Source organism: Pogoniulus pusillus, chromosome 24 (genome assembly GCF_015220805.1).
Source record: "Pogoniulus pusillus isolate bPogPus1 chromosome 24, bPogPus1.pri, whole genome shotgun sequence".
NCBI classification, from domain to species: Eukaryota; Metazoa; Chordata; class Aves; order Piciformes; family Lybiidae; genus Pogoniulus; species Pogoniulus pusillus.
Genome location: NC_087287.1, coordinates 16,810,001 through 16,827,274, shown reverse-complemented (window position 1 = coordinate 16,827,274; position 17,274 = coordinate 16,810,001). Strand labels below are relative to the sequence as shown.

Genomic DNA, 17,274 nt, shown 5'->3' with positions numbered 1-17,274 from the left:
CACTGGTAGAGGAATACCAGCACTTAAGAGAATCACTTGCAAAGAATGAAGGTTGTGAATGCTCATATACCTCTTTTTCCTAACCAAAAGTAGACTGTTGGAGAACTGTGCTTAACTATTGCAAGGATGTGAACTTTATAACAAAAACAGCAGAAAGGAAAAATTGTATTTGTTTTTCCTGGCAGTCATTCAGGTGTATTTATTCTGAGAGCTTGATGAACAGGGAGGCATTGCTAATCTGAGACAAAACCTTTCATTTTCACAAGGATTTCCTTAATGTTCTCCCAGATTCTTTCCTCGGTCAGCAAGACAGTGTTAGTCCCTTCTCTTCACTAGAAAAATTGAACTGCACTTTGTTTGTTATTTCCAAGGGCTCTATCCAGTAGGAAAAGAAATTGACACACTACATCCTCAAGAGTTTACTAAGAGCTTACCACTTTCCTAGATTTGATTTTTGATGGCAAGATGTTCACCTGGCTTAGTGCACAGTAAAATAAATGCCTGAGTATGATTCTTCTGCTGACAGGGGGAAGATCTTAAAAGATTCTTCTGTAGAAGACAATCAAGAAACACCAGGAGACAGGGTAGGGAGGGAACGACCCTGGACTTGGAGCAGGACCCACAGAATCTCGGTTCTTCTTCCTAATATCTGATACTGCAAGAACAGAAATTATTGCCCTGCCCTTTGCCAGTAATAAAGATAAGCTGGGATGGGGAGTGGAATTGATTGTGGCCATATGGTTTGTTGAGGCACAATGATTTCTTGGTGGAACTAGACCAGAGAAATAGCTCAGGGTCAGGCAGGTGACCGGAGGAAGACAAAGAGGGAATTGCTCATATCTCAAAGATATTCTGGAAATTGAGTCACTAGTCAGAGTTACTCAGTGAAGCAGAAGGTGGTAATTGGGAGGGGAAAGTGTCAGAGAAACAAAGGAGATGTAATGGTATGGGGACCTAAGGCAAGATCATGTGAAAATTATGCAAAGGGCTGCCAATTCTGAATCTTAAAAACAGGAATTTCTCCCCACAATACATCCTTCATTTCCCACCACTTTTCTACTTAAAAAAAAATATATATATATATATTTATACTGCATCACTTCCTTCTCACTCTACTTCTAAATAACACAGTCTCATTAGAGGCAAATGCCTTAAAAAAATGTGGAAAGGAAATAAAATTAACATCCCTACATTGGATTACTATGAATAAACCAACTTTAACAATTACATTTGAAAAACATTTTACAGGAATTCAAGTAGCACTCACATAAGCCGTTCCTGGGCATGGATCAGGAATCTATCTGCTGCAAATGATGTGGGTTATTTGGATGCTGCTTTGCTCTCTTTGGAACAACAGTAGAGTTTAATGAAGCTAGACTTTAATGAAGCTGCCTGTGACTGCAGCTTCCCTAAACTGTCTCAAACATTTGGTTTATCAACATAAAGAGAGTTAGCAAGTGAAACCAGGCATTCATAGAGGTAGTCACCCCACATATTTTACTCATTGGCACTGATGCACTGATTCACTATCCTCTAGGCAATGATGCCTTGATGCCTCCCATTGGCTACACAGAGAACTGGCACTTCAAATTTGCTCGTCTAAACTGCACACAAGATCTGGTCCCCGAATGAGCCAATGCTAGCCTTCATCTCATTCTTAGTTGTTCACTTGTTTGTTCTTGCTGCATTTATATTTTATATACTTCAGCATCATGATGCATATTTAAGGTTTAGATACTGCAGAAGACAAATAACTCTAAATGCTCACTCTCTTATACATGCCCAGGATCAGAGAATGCAAGCAAACAAGGGAACACATGGACAGAAGCTGCACTCTGAGAGTTCTAGCACTCTATGTCGTATCATCTCCTGAGAAATTAGTAAAGACAATGACCAAGACCATTTTCCTACTTCATTTCAACACCAAGAATACAATATATAACCTACTTTCAGAGGCATATTCTAGAAAGACAACTAGCAATCGCCCTGTAGCCTCCTGATTGCAAAAGTGCTACCACCCATATGCAGTGAGTTACAGTGGCAACACTGCACACAATCATCAAGACTTGTTGTGGAAACAAAGGAAAGATGGAAGCAAAATAAATTCTTTATTTCTTTGTTTCTGTATATTCTTTCAATATCAAACAAAATCTTCCACCATTTTGGAATTCTAGCATGTGTTGTTATAATTCTAGCAGCCCAACAATTTTCACATGAACTTAGCTAGGCAGCACATTAAAATAAAGTGTATATGCAGAATATTAACATTGTATATGCTGAATATTAACTTTGGAATTACTGGACCAAAAGAACAGAAGTAAAAGAACAAAACCAGAATAAAATGCTACATCAAGTTAAGGAAACTCAATCCCCAGCACACACAAAAGCTGTTTTCCTGACTGGTAGGCTTTGTAAGGTGCCGGATATAAACCAAACAGCAGATCTGCTTACTTTCAAAACACTAAGCAGGGCATCATCTAATCTGTCATTAACAAACCTAGAATTGAAGTAGAAGTCAGTTGCAGATAAACAAACGGTTTGGAATTTCATCCATTTTACATTTAAACATTTTGCCACTTTTGATAACCAAGAGAGTCTACTTGGGCTACTTCTGCTTTGATTCCTAGAACATGCTATTTATTTCAGGGCAACTATCCAGGAAGTCAAGTTGGTAGAATCTGCTGTGGTCTAAAACTGTATTAACCTGCTACTGTGTAAGGCTGTAGAAAAGAATTCACTGCTGCTTGTGGGGTTTTGTTTCCACCATTTCATATCAGAGCACCTTCTATAAATAAGGCCAAGCCTTACCTGTCATGTTTAATGCTACATGCAAAAGAGGATTTCTAACATCTCCTTGTCCCTAGCTCAAAAGCATTTTTAATAGCCATACTCTGTAGCAAAGTCACAGTACCCCAGTGTTTTCATTATTAATATTTATCATTCCATTTGAATATTTATTCAAATAACCAATTACTGAAAAGCTTATAAGAAAGGAAGATATTTCTGTAAGCAGCACAGATGGATTTCCAGCTTGCAGAAAAGGTGTTGTGAAGCAAATTTTCTCAGTCATTTGGAAGACTGAGTTTGCAAGTTACAACATAAAGCTAAGATGTGAAATGACCTAAACACAAGTTCATTAATTTTGCAGATTTTAAACACGTTTTCAGATCAGATGTATTTTAAGAATAAATACAAGTTAAAAGTGAAGTAAGACCAAACATTTAATGTTCCCTTTGATCTTTAACTTGTAGCCTTATCTCCCAGGTCAGAGGGCACATTATTCAATTTCACCATATTTTGTGTAAAACCACTGTAGCGTTGAAGATGACTTTCAGTACAAATGTCATGGTACTTAAAGATAAACTGGACCCTAGTTTTTTGAGCTTCTTAATTAAAGTCACAGTTTGTAATGGTCTGACAATATTATCTTTATTCTTTCCAGTTGAGCAGCGGCAGAATTTTCACAGCATTTATTCAATCAAGCTTAGCAATGATTCTGCATCTCACTCTTTCACTTCCTAAAACAGAGTTCAGAGTGACTGTGCTGTCACTCTGAATAAATTTATTCTCTGTGTCAAAGGGAGTAAGCTGGGCTGGATGAAATCTAAACTGTTCAGGGAACTGATGTTAAGAAGCAGTTCTGAGAAGAGGGGTGAAAAAGTGTGAGAGGAAAAACATCAGCAGTTTTAACAAGCAAAACTAAGTCCTGCTTGGAATGTCTGTTACTTCTTTGAGATGAATATGCCAGCTATCACAAGTAGAAAGGCAATGCAATGGCATGATTAAAATAACAGTCTATAAAAATAATAATGATAAGTTTAAAAATCTTTATAAAGAGGAAAATGTGCCAAATATACTTTAATTCAGGGGGAGAAAATTCCACATGCTAGCCAGCAACTATCACACTGCAAAGACCACCACCACATTTGAAAGTTGTCCAGATTCAAAGCTGACCTTACCTCTTGGTTATTTGAAATGATTATCATGCATCATTTAAGTAGTAGAGTTAGGGTTTTTTACATTACACTCTAAACAGACATTCTTTTTAAAAGCTTTGTTTCATTTCTTACCATTTCATTCAGCTTCTTTTGTAAAGTGTATTTTGAAACCTGCAAAATGAAAGAAGCATTCAGTAAATTGTAGCTGCAGTTTTTCCAGCTACAGCCTGCATATTTAGGGTCTTCCCATATTTAAGATTTAAGTGCACTTATTGCCAATCCAATATAGTTATTCTGGGTTTGAATTAATGATTACCCTGTTCTTTTATTGGATTTACTTTATGGATTTTCACATGACTATTTAAAGAATGTAAAAACACTTTACACCTATTTGTTGCTAAAAAAGTGTCAAATCCTTGTGCTTTCTGATGTGTCAGAAGAATAATGTGTGAATGGGCCACCATCTGCAAACTTGACTCTTAGAAATAGAGAAGAAAACAGAGATAGAAATTAAAAGTATTCCTTCATGTCATAGAGGAATGCAAGTATATGCCCTGTTGGACAAAAAGTTTCTAGGTAGATAGTCTGAATGGTGGCATATAGAGAGATTTGTGGTACCAGTACCAATCTGGAATGCTTTAGCAATATAAGACCAATATCTGAAGTCATTAACAGCATTTTTCACACACCAATGATATCAGAGAATTTTGACTTGCATAATACATTGGCAATGGATAGGGTAAAAACAAAACCAAAACCCAGTCTCATACCAAGTAAGGGCATGTCATTCCAAGAGAAAGTTCATGAGAAGCAATGCATGGGTAATAATCCATTGCAACCACTTCATTTTCAATAGAATTCATTATCATACTTAGTTTTGGGTACAAAAAAGTAAAGATAGTTATTTTCTGGCAATACCTGAGATCCAGCAATGGATTACAATGCCAATTCTCTTCTGTGTTGAGTTCTACTCTTCTATTCCCTTCTAAAAGAAAACTAAGTATATCCCTATATCTGCCTTTATTTCATGTAACTAAATTGCAGCCACACCTGCTTCAACACCATGTAACAATATAAAACACAGTACAGAAATAACACCAAGCAGCGCCAGAGTAAGTTGTGTGTTCATTGTGTGTCTTGCTGATAAACAGGGAGGGGAAAGCCATGAATCAGGTGGTAAATACAGAAACTTCCTTGTGAAACAAAACTGATAAAAACCACAGGTAGTGCTGTGAGTTGGAGACCCAGTGTGAATATTTGTTTCTGTTTAGGAGTCCAAAGCCAGGGTTTCCAGACATGTGAGAAGATGCCAGGAATAGAAAGAAATAGTGAAACTATGGAAATGCAAAAAAATAAACAAACCAACCAAGGAACAACAACAAAAAAAGACATTTCAATGCTATTTGGACTTTGAGTCTGAAGGTCTTCTGCAGGAAAATAAATTTAGCTGGAAAGCTAACTTAAAACAGTCCTCACACTGAAGATTAGAAGAGAAGCTTAGTGTTACAACAGTGAGATGTACATGTACTAGAAAGATTAAATTAGAAAGCCTTAAACACACTACAAAAACCCCTCCAAACTGTTTTCTAACCACCAAATCAAGCCCCACATACCCAAATCTCTTCCATATGAAGCAAAGTTATTCATCAAAAATCATAGTTTACCTGTAATGCTTTTAAGGCTTCTTTCAGGCCATCAATTTCTTTTTCTTTTGTTTCTACAGCAAGTTGGTATTTTCCCTTTCAACAAAAGCTGCTCTTTAGAGTTTGTGCAGAATAAATGCATTTACAGCAAGAATTTATCAACAGGAATGTTACAAAACTAAAGCATCAACAGTTCATTGGTCAAAACAGATGAAAATCCAGCTAATTAATTTTCCAAAGTACACATCTATTGCTTCAAAAAGTGGAAACAAGATAATATATCTTCACTATTTATGACTAGTCAATAAGTTTTGAGGTTTTCTGTTTTGAGAGACATAAGCCTGACAAAGGCAGAGTTAATAAGTTAGATTGGTTTAGAATGAAGATACTAAGTAACAAAGAAAACATCAGGTAAATCAGTTTCCTGATCTGCCGTAGCAGGGCTTTTGCAGAAGCAACCTCCTCAGCTTTGCCAATCTACAAAGATGAAACTGAAGGTCCTGCTTCAGTTTACTTCAGGTTCCTTAGGAAATCAGCTAAGGTAAATCAATAAAAGCCCTATGAAAATCTGGGCTTACTAAAGCAGTTAGTTATTTTTTACAGCTATGTGAAAGAGTCCTATGGCAATTTGACCCAAATCTCTGAAATAAAGCTTAAAAAAAAAAAATCCCCAACTGATTTTTTAGCATAAGAGGGTTTAAAAGTAATTAAAGTTCTATATGATATATGTATATATAAAAGAACATATAACATATGTCATGAAAAAATTTCTTTTGCAAAAGCCAAAGCAAAAGAAATAATTTAATTGTAGCATACTTGGTTTATACTTAGAACACAAGGGCTAAGTTATATGGCATTATCATTTCCTTATCTGCTCTGATGGATGACAAATAGCAAATGATTTTGTAACACAGGATACCTTTTCTTCTTCCAGGGCAAACATCCTTGCTTGTAACTGGATTGACAGCAGCATGAAGAGGAGAAAAAAAAAAAGGCAAACAAAATGCAAGCTACACCACATGAAGAGAGCACAGGGGATTGGTTTTATTCATGTGACTTGACAAGATCCTATAATGGTTTTACCCTGCAGAGTGTACTTCTGGGATTTTCTTTTTCTTTATGATAACTCCAGAGTCACAAGCAGCAAGTCTGTGAATTTCAAATTACTTTTCAAAGAAACAAAAACTTCACTGCTTGCAACTTCTTCTTTGTGTGATATGATTGTGATTGAGCATTAGTGGTAAATTCCTCATCACCACATGCAGAAAGTTTCAGTTCCTACGACTGTTCTCTGCAAGGTCTTTCAGCACTTGTTTGTTGATTACAGATAATGAAGAAAAAAACCACAACCCCGATTTCAAAGACTGAAACACTTTCAAATGTTGAACAAAGTTATGTGGCAGATCTTTTACCATTGTTTGTGAATCTAACCTTGCAGAGGACCTGCTATCTTAGAGTGAGGTGGGCAAAAAAATAACAAGGCATACATAGAGAAAAAAGAAAACACCCACACATTAGAGGAAGCTTTATCTTCTCCAGGAAATATTTGAAGATTAAAAACCCCATGAAGAGTGGCTCACTGGAAGGAAGAAAAAAAGACCTGATTTCTTTGAGATGTGGATTTTAGCCTCTTATAAGCAACAGAAAAATATTGTAACGCCAACTGATCACTTGCTATTGTGATATTATACTTTAACATCTCAATGTTAAAACTCAAGGCTTTCTTTTTGCTACCTGTTTTTTAAAAGCTGCCATGGCTTCTTTGTTTTGTTGGTGCAGTGTGTCCATTTGATGCTGAAGAGTTTCCTGCCCATGCAAAATAACAACAGTGAGGTTTAAATACTATTTTACAGCAAACAATACACACATTTCCATTCAAAAAAACACCCTGATTCCTGGTTGAACGCTTTTGGAAAGAGATGACTTGTTAAAAACCAAACCTGTAGGCTAAAAAGAGGCATATGTTAACAGGCAATCACCTTCTTTGGTGACAATTTCTCTTTGATTTTTAATAGGTAGCAATTCTCACTTCTGGAAAACTCAGCTCTAATCTAGAAATCAGATTAGTTGCTACTGGACTTCTATAAGCAGCTCTTATCCACCCTAGTTGCTACTGGCCTTCTATGAGCAGCTCTTATCCACCCTAGTTGCTACTGGACTTCTATAAGCAGCTCTTATCCACCCTATCAACCTGCAGAAGCAATGAAACACCTGCTGCCATCTTAGGACAGCATCCTGACAGCTCTAGGTAGTTATAAAATAATTGAAATGTTAATCTCCATGGAAAGGAATATAATTCCTTTTATACATAACAATTCTTTATTCCGTTTTAGTTACATTTTAGTCATCTAACAAAATACATGAGAGAGCTGAAAAGGGGGCAGAAAGCACTAAGGGCAAGGCAATAGTATAAAATGTAGGCTGAATCACACAAGTATTGACTCATAGGGATATCCCTGAAGGAAAAAGAAGTATAATCTTCATTATGCCAAGGGATCCTGTCTACTTACTTCTGCATTCAGAAGCCACCAGGTCATGCATCCTATTTAAATGTCATGTTTCACATTTTTGTCTTACTGGAATCTCCAGAGTGAAAACTCAGATTACCTTCTTCCTCTGAAATTCCAGGGCTTTATGTACATACTTATGTGAACTTCCTAAAACTCACAGCTCATGGGTCATGGTAGGTTTGCCATGGGCCAATGTCAAATGCAAAGTGCCAAAAAAATGTGATCACCTAGAAAGGCCCATCTTTTTATTAATGGGAAATTAAATTGATGAGGCTTCAGAATGAAAAGAAATCATTTCTCTTGAACTCAGATTATTAAGAACTGCACTGGTATGTTAAGAAAAGTAAATAAGGGTTAAAAACTGAAATCACTGTTGCTTCTACAAGTACAAAAATTTCCTGTTTCTGTGTGCACGTATATATCTTTCAGAAGAAAGGGGGGGGAAAAGGCACATAGTTAGGATTATTAATTTAAGATGGTTAGGATGAACTCCAAGATTAAATAGTCTTCCTTTACTACTAAGATGTGAAATATTCCAAGATCAAGGATAGAGCTGAAATTATTGTTTTTCTGTGATCGTAAAATATACAAAGTGAAGCCTTTTATCTTGTGACCTAGTGACAGGGGTCATAGGTTTGATTGTATTAGAGAAGGGAATGGATTTCCTATGAAAGCATAACCTCAGGAGCCCTAACCCTAAGAAGAATGTTAGACTTACTTTACTGAAAACTTCATTTTGAGTGTTTAAAAAACTGACAAACCACTTTTGAGTATCACTAACATAAGTTTCTGTTTAAAATAATTGGGTTTTTTAATGTTACTTGAAGAATATTGCAAGTGAACTTGTTTGTGCAACTGCACTGGTGCTTGCATTTGCCAAAGCTAAGCATACTACAGAGAAGCTGCTGCATCTCTTTCCCCCACAATGATATGTCAACATGCCTCATGTTAAGCTAAGTGTCATTGCTTCAATATTTACAGCCCTCTTTACTGAAGATTTCCTATCACACCAAATCTTACGATGTCATTCTTATGTTAACCAGATTTCTAAGCTGGGCACCACCTAGATCAATATAAAAGCTACAGCAGTTCATAAGCTACTGGCTTCCATATTCTACTATCAGAAATGACAGTAGCCTTAAAAATGGCAACTGTACCAAATCACATTCAAATTCAATCCCAGCAGTTGAGATGCTAAAATTATCTAGGAAAATTACCTTCTGCCATTCGAGTTCCTGTTTCTCTACAACAATTTTACTTATTTGTTCTTCATAATTATTCTCTGTTTCCTAGTTAAAAAAACAAAACCAAATTTATATAAGACAGTACCCACAAATCAAACTCTAGCAAGATGTGTATTAATACCTTTCTTCCTTTACAGTCCCCTATGTAGAACAGAACGTCTGCACACTGCAAGGCATGATAGGAAACCAAAACTCTCTGGATGTGGTAAAGCAGATGAGTTCCAACTGTTTTGGTCAGAAAGTCTGTAGAATAAGTAACTTTGAAGCAGATAGAAGATTAGAAGCTAGGATTATAGTACTTTCAATTAGCAGGAGCAGTTCCCTCTACATACATGTTCTCTTCTGCATCATCACTTGCACCAGACTTAAAGAAAATCAACCAAACTTCACAGTTGAAGACATGTTTAATATTCTGATGAACCAAATAAAAATACTGTGATGAAGAGAAATTCAGTAAGCTGCAGTGTTTCAAGAACCTAATGTTAGCCAGTGACACAGATAATCATGGTTAGCAAGTCAGAATCTTTAGGAGATCTTAATATTCAGCTCAGAGCCTTTGAATCTTTATTCTTTTCCACATGTCCTAAGGCAAGGGAAAAGTTTGTGTCAGCACATACTTCTGTTATTATGGAAAAAGTGAGGTATTTATCAAATGCTTCTGTGTCAAAAAGCCTCCTCACCCAGGAGATGAAAGAATGCAAAGAGAAGCTGTGGATAATCAGCACACTTTTTTCATACAATGAGCTTCCAGAAAATCTAAGAACATTATCAAAGTCTAAAGTTTCCTTCACAATCTAGAAGATGTACAAGTAAAAGGAAGACATATTTAATCTTTTGTTCTTGTTGAAGTGTTTTGTTAAGAATCAAACAATTACTGTGACTTAGACAATTGCTGCTTCTTCTGAGCACTGCTTTTCCTTTTCAAATACTCAAAAGAAGGAAGAGTAACAGGTTTGTCCATGAAACTCTCACGATCCCTTGCAAGAGCAGTATTTAGGCTTTTGATGCATAAACAATTGCTCTTCTGCTATTGCAACCAGTTGAAATAATTAATATCTTTCAAAGACCTAGAAAGCTACACTAATGTGTGGCTCTGAGCTTCGAAAGGCTAATTCCTTGCCTTTCCTCCACACATTGCTGATCACCTTGATGGTAAAGTTGACTTCTCATTGATGAATTTGTTCACTAGTAACATGCACTGAGATCTTGTGTTGAACACTCTAAAGAGGTGTAAACTTACTGCGTGAGGCAAAAGATTACTCCCAATATTTGAACTGTGTTCTCTAAACTGCTGGGGTTTGAGTTTTTTTTGATGTGCACTCTTGATATTGAGTTTTAAGTAAAAGTTCTACTGAATTGCAACACCCTGAGGAAAACCAACCAACCAACCAAAGGCAAAAAACACAACATGGGAACGAAGTACCACATTTTCTGGAACAGTGAAAGAGCAAAGCAAGATTCTTCCTCCTTCCACAGCAAAGCAGACAATAAAAATGCTTGAGCTACATAGAATAACATATGCTGCCCCTTTAAGAAATGCATTTCTTTCCTAAACCAAATGCAAATAGAGGTTCAAGTTTTTGATACAAGGATATTTATGTTGCAAATTTGTGCACGAGTGTTGTAAAGAAGATTTTGCAGCCTTTTCTCACTTAATGTAATGTTTGATCCATAGTCCCACTGTGCTATCCACAGAATTAAAATGGCAAAATATGTCTAAAGGTGATTTAAAGTAGGTTTTTAACATTGACATATTTTATAGGTTTTAGGGTCAAAACTGACTTCCTTGATTAACAGGCAGTTTACAGGCACATGTGTGGATAGAAATAACACACACTTCTATTCACAGGAGGCTACTCCTAAGCATTTCAAAACTTGCTTGCCTCACTCATGTCAATTTTACCCAGAAAATATTGTACATACACTTAATACTAAAATTCCTCTTACAGAGAATAAAAAAAAAACAAAACCAAGCTCTTTAGTTTTTGCTTCTCTGATATGCAGCAGGAGGATATAAATGGGGAAGAGATTTAAAGATGACATACATCTTATCATTAAAAAAATAAAAATAGGGAATTGAAGAGATTATCAATGCTTCAGAGTTTTACCTTAACAAATAGTGCCTCACAGTTACAATGAATTAATTTTCTGATACTAATCTATAGGTACTGTAAGAAAATATATGCCCCTAAGTTTCCTGGAGTGATAAAAACAAATGAGGCTGACTTACAGCTTCTCATAGAAGTGTAGTCTTAAGCAATTTATGTCATTAAGCAACAAATGCTATTAAAGTGATATATGATTAACAAAAGCCTTGTCCAAAATTGTAAGAGGGAATGATTATAAATTCTGACCCTTAAACAGGCCATGTAAATTATTCCTAAACTAATCAAGACATACTGTGGTGATATTCTTCCTTAACTCCAAACATGTATTTCTATCACCCCTCTGTGCAGGCACTAATATATGTAAGGGCATTTAAGAATTTTGATCCAGTGAACAATTAAAGAGAGGAAAGGAGGTGCTCAGGTATCCTATGGATCAGATCTAGGTTTGGGAAGCTCGGGAATATGTACCCAATGCAACAGATGCAACACCAGGGGATGTAGCTTATAACAACTTAATGGACAGTAGTCCTGCCCAAAGAGCACTTGAAGACCCTTCACAATTGAACCTTAATATACTTTTTTGTCACTGCCAGCTCATTTTTCAAGCATATATTTTGAAAATATGCAAACTAACCACATTGGTTACTTCATTTCTTCCATTTCTGTGCATAGAACTGTCTCTGCTTTTCTTTGTAATCTAGTTTGGGTGCATTTGTTACAAGTTAAGAGCTCAAGTTTAGAGCATTGACCAAACAAACTTCACACTGCAACTAGCATAAAAAATGAAATAGAGCTATGAGGGCAAAGTGGTAACAGGGATAAAAATAAAGGTTAAGAGATGCACTGCAGGTGTTCAAGAAAAGACTGGATGCCATGGTCTAGTTGACTGGCTAGGGCTGGGGGATAAGTTGGACTGGATGATCTTGGAGGTCTCTTCCAACCTGGTTGATTCTATTTCTATTTCTATTTCTATTTCTATTTCTATTTCTATTTCTATTCTATTCTATTCTATTCTCACTGTGATTCTAACCTCACTACATTGATGGCAAATTTATCACTAATGTTGGTGGTTGTTGGAGATCAACAAGTATTGATCCATATTGAAGTTACCATGAAATAAAGGGGAAATAATTTTAAATGCTAACTGAGAACAACAGAGCAGACACCATCAACACAAATTCTTAACAAAGAAAAATTCAAGCTTATCAAAATACAACAGTTAGGAAAATGAAATCAAGCTTTTAGTGTAGGCTTATATATATACACACACACAAGTAATTTCAGCACGAAACAACAAAATGGCTTTAGAAATGACAGACCTGTCAGACTACTTGTAATCAGGCACATATATCCTCTCAGTTTTTGAATGTTTGTTTTAAACTCTAATGAGGATATTGAAAATAATCACAGAAATATGGTTTTGTGCAAGAACTTGATTTAAAATGTACAGTTGTTCTAAGAATCAGCATGTTAAAGTCTAAGACATTTATCATTGTTAACTCCCATATCTGTACTGAGCACTTACATTTAACTGATAAATACAATAATACAAGTTTGAAAACTGCATTGAATTCCATTTCAATAGAGCCCTTTGCTTCAAATGCAAAAGAGGATAAGAACAAAACTGAACAAGACTCCTCCAACTTACTAACAAATCACAGAGGAAAATCTGAAAGCTATCAAAAATATGTATGTATGTACTGTCAAAAAAAATCCATCATGAACACTAAAACACAGACTGACAATTACATGGTAAAAATGTGAGCTTGCTAATTATAAGCCTTATCCATCACTCTTACTTCTTTTAAAAGACATTTGTAGTTTGTCTATTTTGAGTTGAACATTTAAAAATGTTGTGTAGCATCTTTAATCTATTTTTTTTTTCAGTTCCACCATCAGTTTATTAAGACAAACACATTTTTATTACAGTTAGGAGAATAATAGTGTATATAACTTTGATGAGGTATTGAAACCCCACAAAACCTTAAAAGTGTTCATTTTTTATTAGATGCCTTAGGACTACATGGATTTAAGTGTTTTTATAAAAAAAAGACTACCATAACAATAAAAGAGGAGTAATTTGATGGTTTATTTACTCGTTATAACCTTTAGAAAGTGTCAAGCCTTCTTTAAAGTGTTTGCTTCAGGCTGTGGTTTTACAAGATGGGCTGTGGATTGGTCAAGCCCCCTCGATTCTTGACCCTGAACAGATTTAGGAACAGAGTACAGCTGGCTCATGTCCAAGCAGCCAAAACTGCTGCTAGGTACTTTTATTATCTTTTTCAAACTCATAATCTCCCTCCTACAAAATTGCACATCCAATTTCTCATGCAGGTCAATCAAACAGTACTCACAGAAACCACTGCTTCTGAATGTTTTATACTGTAACAAGAACACCTTTTGGGAACTAAGCAGACCAGTACAACTTTCAGTAGACCACGTGGATATCCTCCTTAAGTTTTGCTCCCAGGACAAATATTAAAGGGAGAGAAAATATAACAGCTTTATCCCAACTTTAGTTCATGGGCACAATTTCTATTTTGTGTTATTTTATCTTTGTTTCTCTCTCTCAGTCTAATTCTCCCCCTTAATTTCCTTTCTTTACTCAATCCTTTTAAGAAAATCAAATCAAGCTCTTCATCATTCTTGTTTGTCATAGAATCAGAGAATCATAGAATCAACCAGGTTGGAAGAGACCTCCAAGATCATCCAGGCCAACCTAGCACCCAGCCCTATCCAGTCAACCAGACCATGGCACCAAGTGTCCCATCCAGTCTTTTCTTGAACACCCCCAGGGATGGTGCCTCCACCACCTCCCTGGGCAGCCCATTCCAATGCCAATCACTCTCTCTGGGAAGAACTTCCTCCTAACATCCAGCCTAGACCTCCCCCAGCACAACTTGAGACTGTGTCCCCTTATTCTGTTGCTGGTTGTCTGGGAGAAGAGACCAACCCCCACCTGGCTACAATGTCCCTTCAGGTAGTTGTAGCCAGCAATGAGGTCACCCCTGAGCTCCAAACCTGTGCTGATGCAGTGTATTATTCATCTCCAGATGGATGACTCTGCACTTATTCTTGTTGAACCTCATTTGGTTCCTCTTCATCAGCTAGAATTAGTCTTGCAATAAACTTGCTCTAAGCCTTTCATTTCCCTAGTATGCTCTTTAGTTCTGGAAAATGTTTCTGCCTTACTTCCTAAAATAGTAATTGTCCTTCTCATGAAGACAAACTCCAAAACATAGTATTAAATTTTGTATCTCATGATTCTATACTTACCCTAATCAACAGTTCTTTTTAATTTATATATTTATATTTAAGCAACAGTTTCATCATTCAATCTCATGGTTTTGGTCACTGTAGATTGTTCAAACAGTTGCCCACATACCTACAGCAGGTGCCTCTGGTGCATGTCTCTTTGAGTTTTCTGCTATTGCACATGTGTGAAAGTGATACTTGTCCCACAGAACAAGCCCCCAACAAGGTTTAGCTTTAGGTGTTTTGTAACATCTCTGCATTTTTTTCAGGTCAGGATATAGCACAACCAATATGACCATTATGATCATAACTGGCATGTTCACCAGTATTGTAATACCACGAATAACTCAAGTTTAGTTGTTCTGCTTTGCTCCTTCTGACAACTAAGTTTATAGTTTCATCAACTTAGAGTCTCAAAAAGCAATTTGCCTTTTGGGTCCAAGTGACATTTCCAAATATGAACCTTATACCACAGCTTTCAATTTTCATCTCAGTGCCAAACTCCACTTGTTCATCTAATCTGTGAAGCACTGCTAAATAGATGAGTTAGCTCTGCACAGTTATGTCTTCTCTGCCATTCTGGAACAGACTAGCTTGGGTACCCTGAGCTACGATGTGCTATACAGAGCTATGCTGTGCAGTGCAAACCCCTTCACTCCTGTCAGAAAGCAGAAATACATTCTAGGAATTGTGAGAGAGTCGTTAAGGGTAAGCAAGGCTCCTTCAAGTCCTCCCCCATTGTTGTGGCAGAATATCAGCTGCTGCATCCCTCTAAGAAAACCTAGAAAGAGCCCACTGTGCTGAAGAACTTTTATTAGAATAGCCAAGGTCAGAGCAAAGATAGACTTGAGCCAGTTTATCTCAGTTCCTCTATCTGAAGGGAACAGCACATAAATCTCTGTGGCACTAGGGTGAACTGCAGCTGCTGAGAACAGCAGTCAGAAAAGCCTCAAGGTGAGGTGTTGTGATAGTCACAGTGTATGGAAACAGGTCACTGCAACTTATACGTTGCACCAAACTAAAACACTAGTGAAATGTTTAAAATCATCACCAAGATCTATCTTCCTTGTGTCCAGCTATTTAATACCTACCCTGCTTCAACTGCTACTAAAACCACCCATATCCCCAGGGTGTTAGAATACCCATGATTTCTTATGTTTACATGCTTTTCTGGCTAAGGACATTATTTTGGATCTAGGCACAAGAAAGAAAACAATTCAATACATAATATATGTGCTTCCTTGCCTTTGCAAACATTGTCCTTAAACTTAATGTCAATTTTCCTATAGGCACTGTGCTTCAGAGAGCATTAAAGACTTTCAGTTTGACCTGCTATGGCCAACATTGTATTGTCAAAACTGATTATATTTATCCCTCAAGAAAAGGATCGTGTCTTATTGCTTGATAAAATGAATTCAGCTTATTGCACAGCAACACTCACAGATTTTGGAACAAAGTGAATGGGATATCCACCACAAAAGAATCACTGGACTGACTGGTGCTTGATGAGTAGGAAAGCTAAACTGGCAAAAAAATGGAAGGACATTCAAACTATTGGAGTGTGAAGTAATGTCTCTGGGGTGTGGAAAGAATAATATCTTTTTGGTAGCTTTTAATTACATACATATTAAGTTAATTCATATTATGAACAAAGACTTCATGAACAGCCAGTGGACTAAAGTAAAGCTTTATCAAGTATAGTCATTTAAGCACTGTATTGTCCAGAATGAACATGCACAGCTACCAATAATTGGAATTTCAGCTGCAAATTATTTAGAGAGTTTAATTACAGCAATATATTTAGCTAAGAAAAGTGCAAAACAGGCTTATGGACTTGGCAATGGCTTGGATTCTCTTTCTCTCCTTTTCATAGCAAAGGCTGCTCTTAAGCTTCAACGAAGTGCAAAAATTTACTGTAGGTCATTGGTCACTTTTGTCAATAGCCCGGTGATCAAATATAGCAGCTATGTACATTACTACAAGAAAGCCAAATTCATTCTCATGCAACCCTGTTGTCTTTTGTGCTGCCTACAGAGAATTTTCTAATGCTGCCTAAACCCAGATTTGTAAACAAAATCCTGGTTGGCAAATAACTCAAAATACTGTATGAAGTTTACCCACACTTATACAGCATTTTCTATCATTTTACAGAGGAAGACAGAAATAAGACTAAGAAACACTATAGAATAATATGAACACATTTACCCTTCTTATACGCAGTTCTTCTATTGCCTCCAATAAACTTGTTTTAAAGTCTAGCAGTCGAATTGACAGCAATGTCTCTGGTGGGTTTTGGAGAGTAGAGTCAAGTGGTTGTGTTTTGAAGCCTTCATCCATCCCTCCAAATTGTTTCTGCAAAACAAAAATGTGTATTTCCTCTGCAGTTTATTGTTAAGAGGATATCCAAACTGAAAAAACTTGCTTAAAACTTGCTCCTGTTAGTAGCAGTAAATTTTTAAACGAGTGTGTGATACTGTAAAAGAAACATTTTTGTCATTAATTTCCTAGGTTTTTTTTTTCTTTGTTTTTGGATTGGTTTTACTTTTAAAGACTGCAATGAACATGCAAAAGGAAGA

At 36.4% G+C, this 17,274-nt stretch overlaps 1 protein-coding gene across 1 annotated transcript in view; it reads right to left on the bottom strand.

Moving 5' to 3' along the window:
- CCDC73 (coiled-coil domain containing 73) overlaps window positions 1-17,274 on the bottom strand; it is a 74,240-nt gene that overhangs the window by 26,957 nt on the left and 30,009 nt on the right. The window contains 6 exon segments of the mRNA XM_064163822.1: window positions 4,071-4,109; window positions 5,603-5,677; window positions 6,501-6,536; window positions 7,316-7,387; window positions 9,309-9,380; window positions 16,904-17,050. Coding sequence (XP_064019892.1) covers window positions 4,071-4,109; window positions 5,603-5,677; window positions 6,501-6,536; window positions 7,316-7,387; window positions 9,309-9,380; window positions 16,904-17,035 — 426 coding nt within the window. The 5' untranslated portion in view covers window positions 17,036-17,050.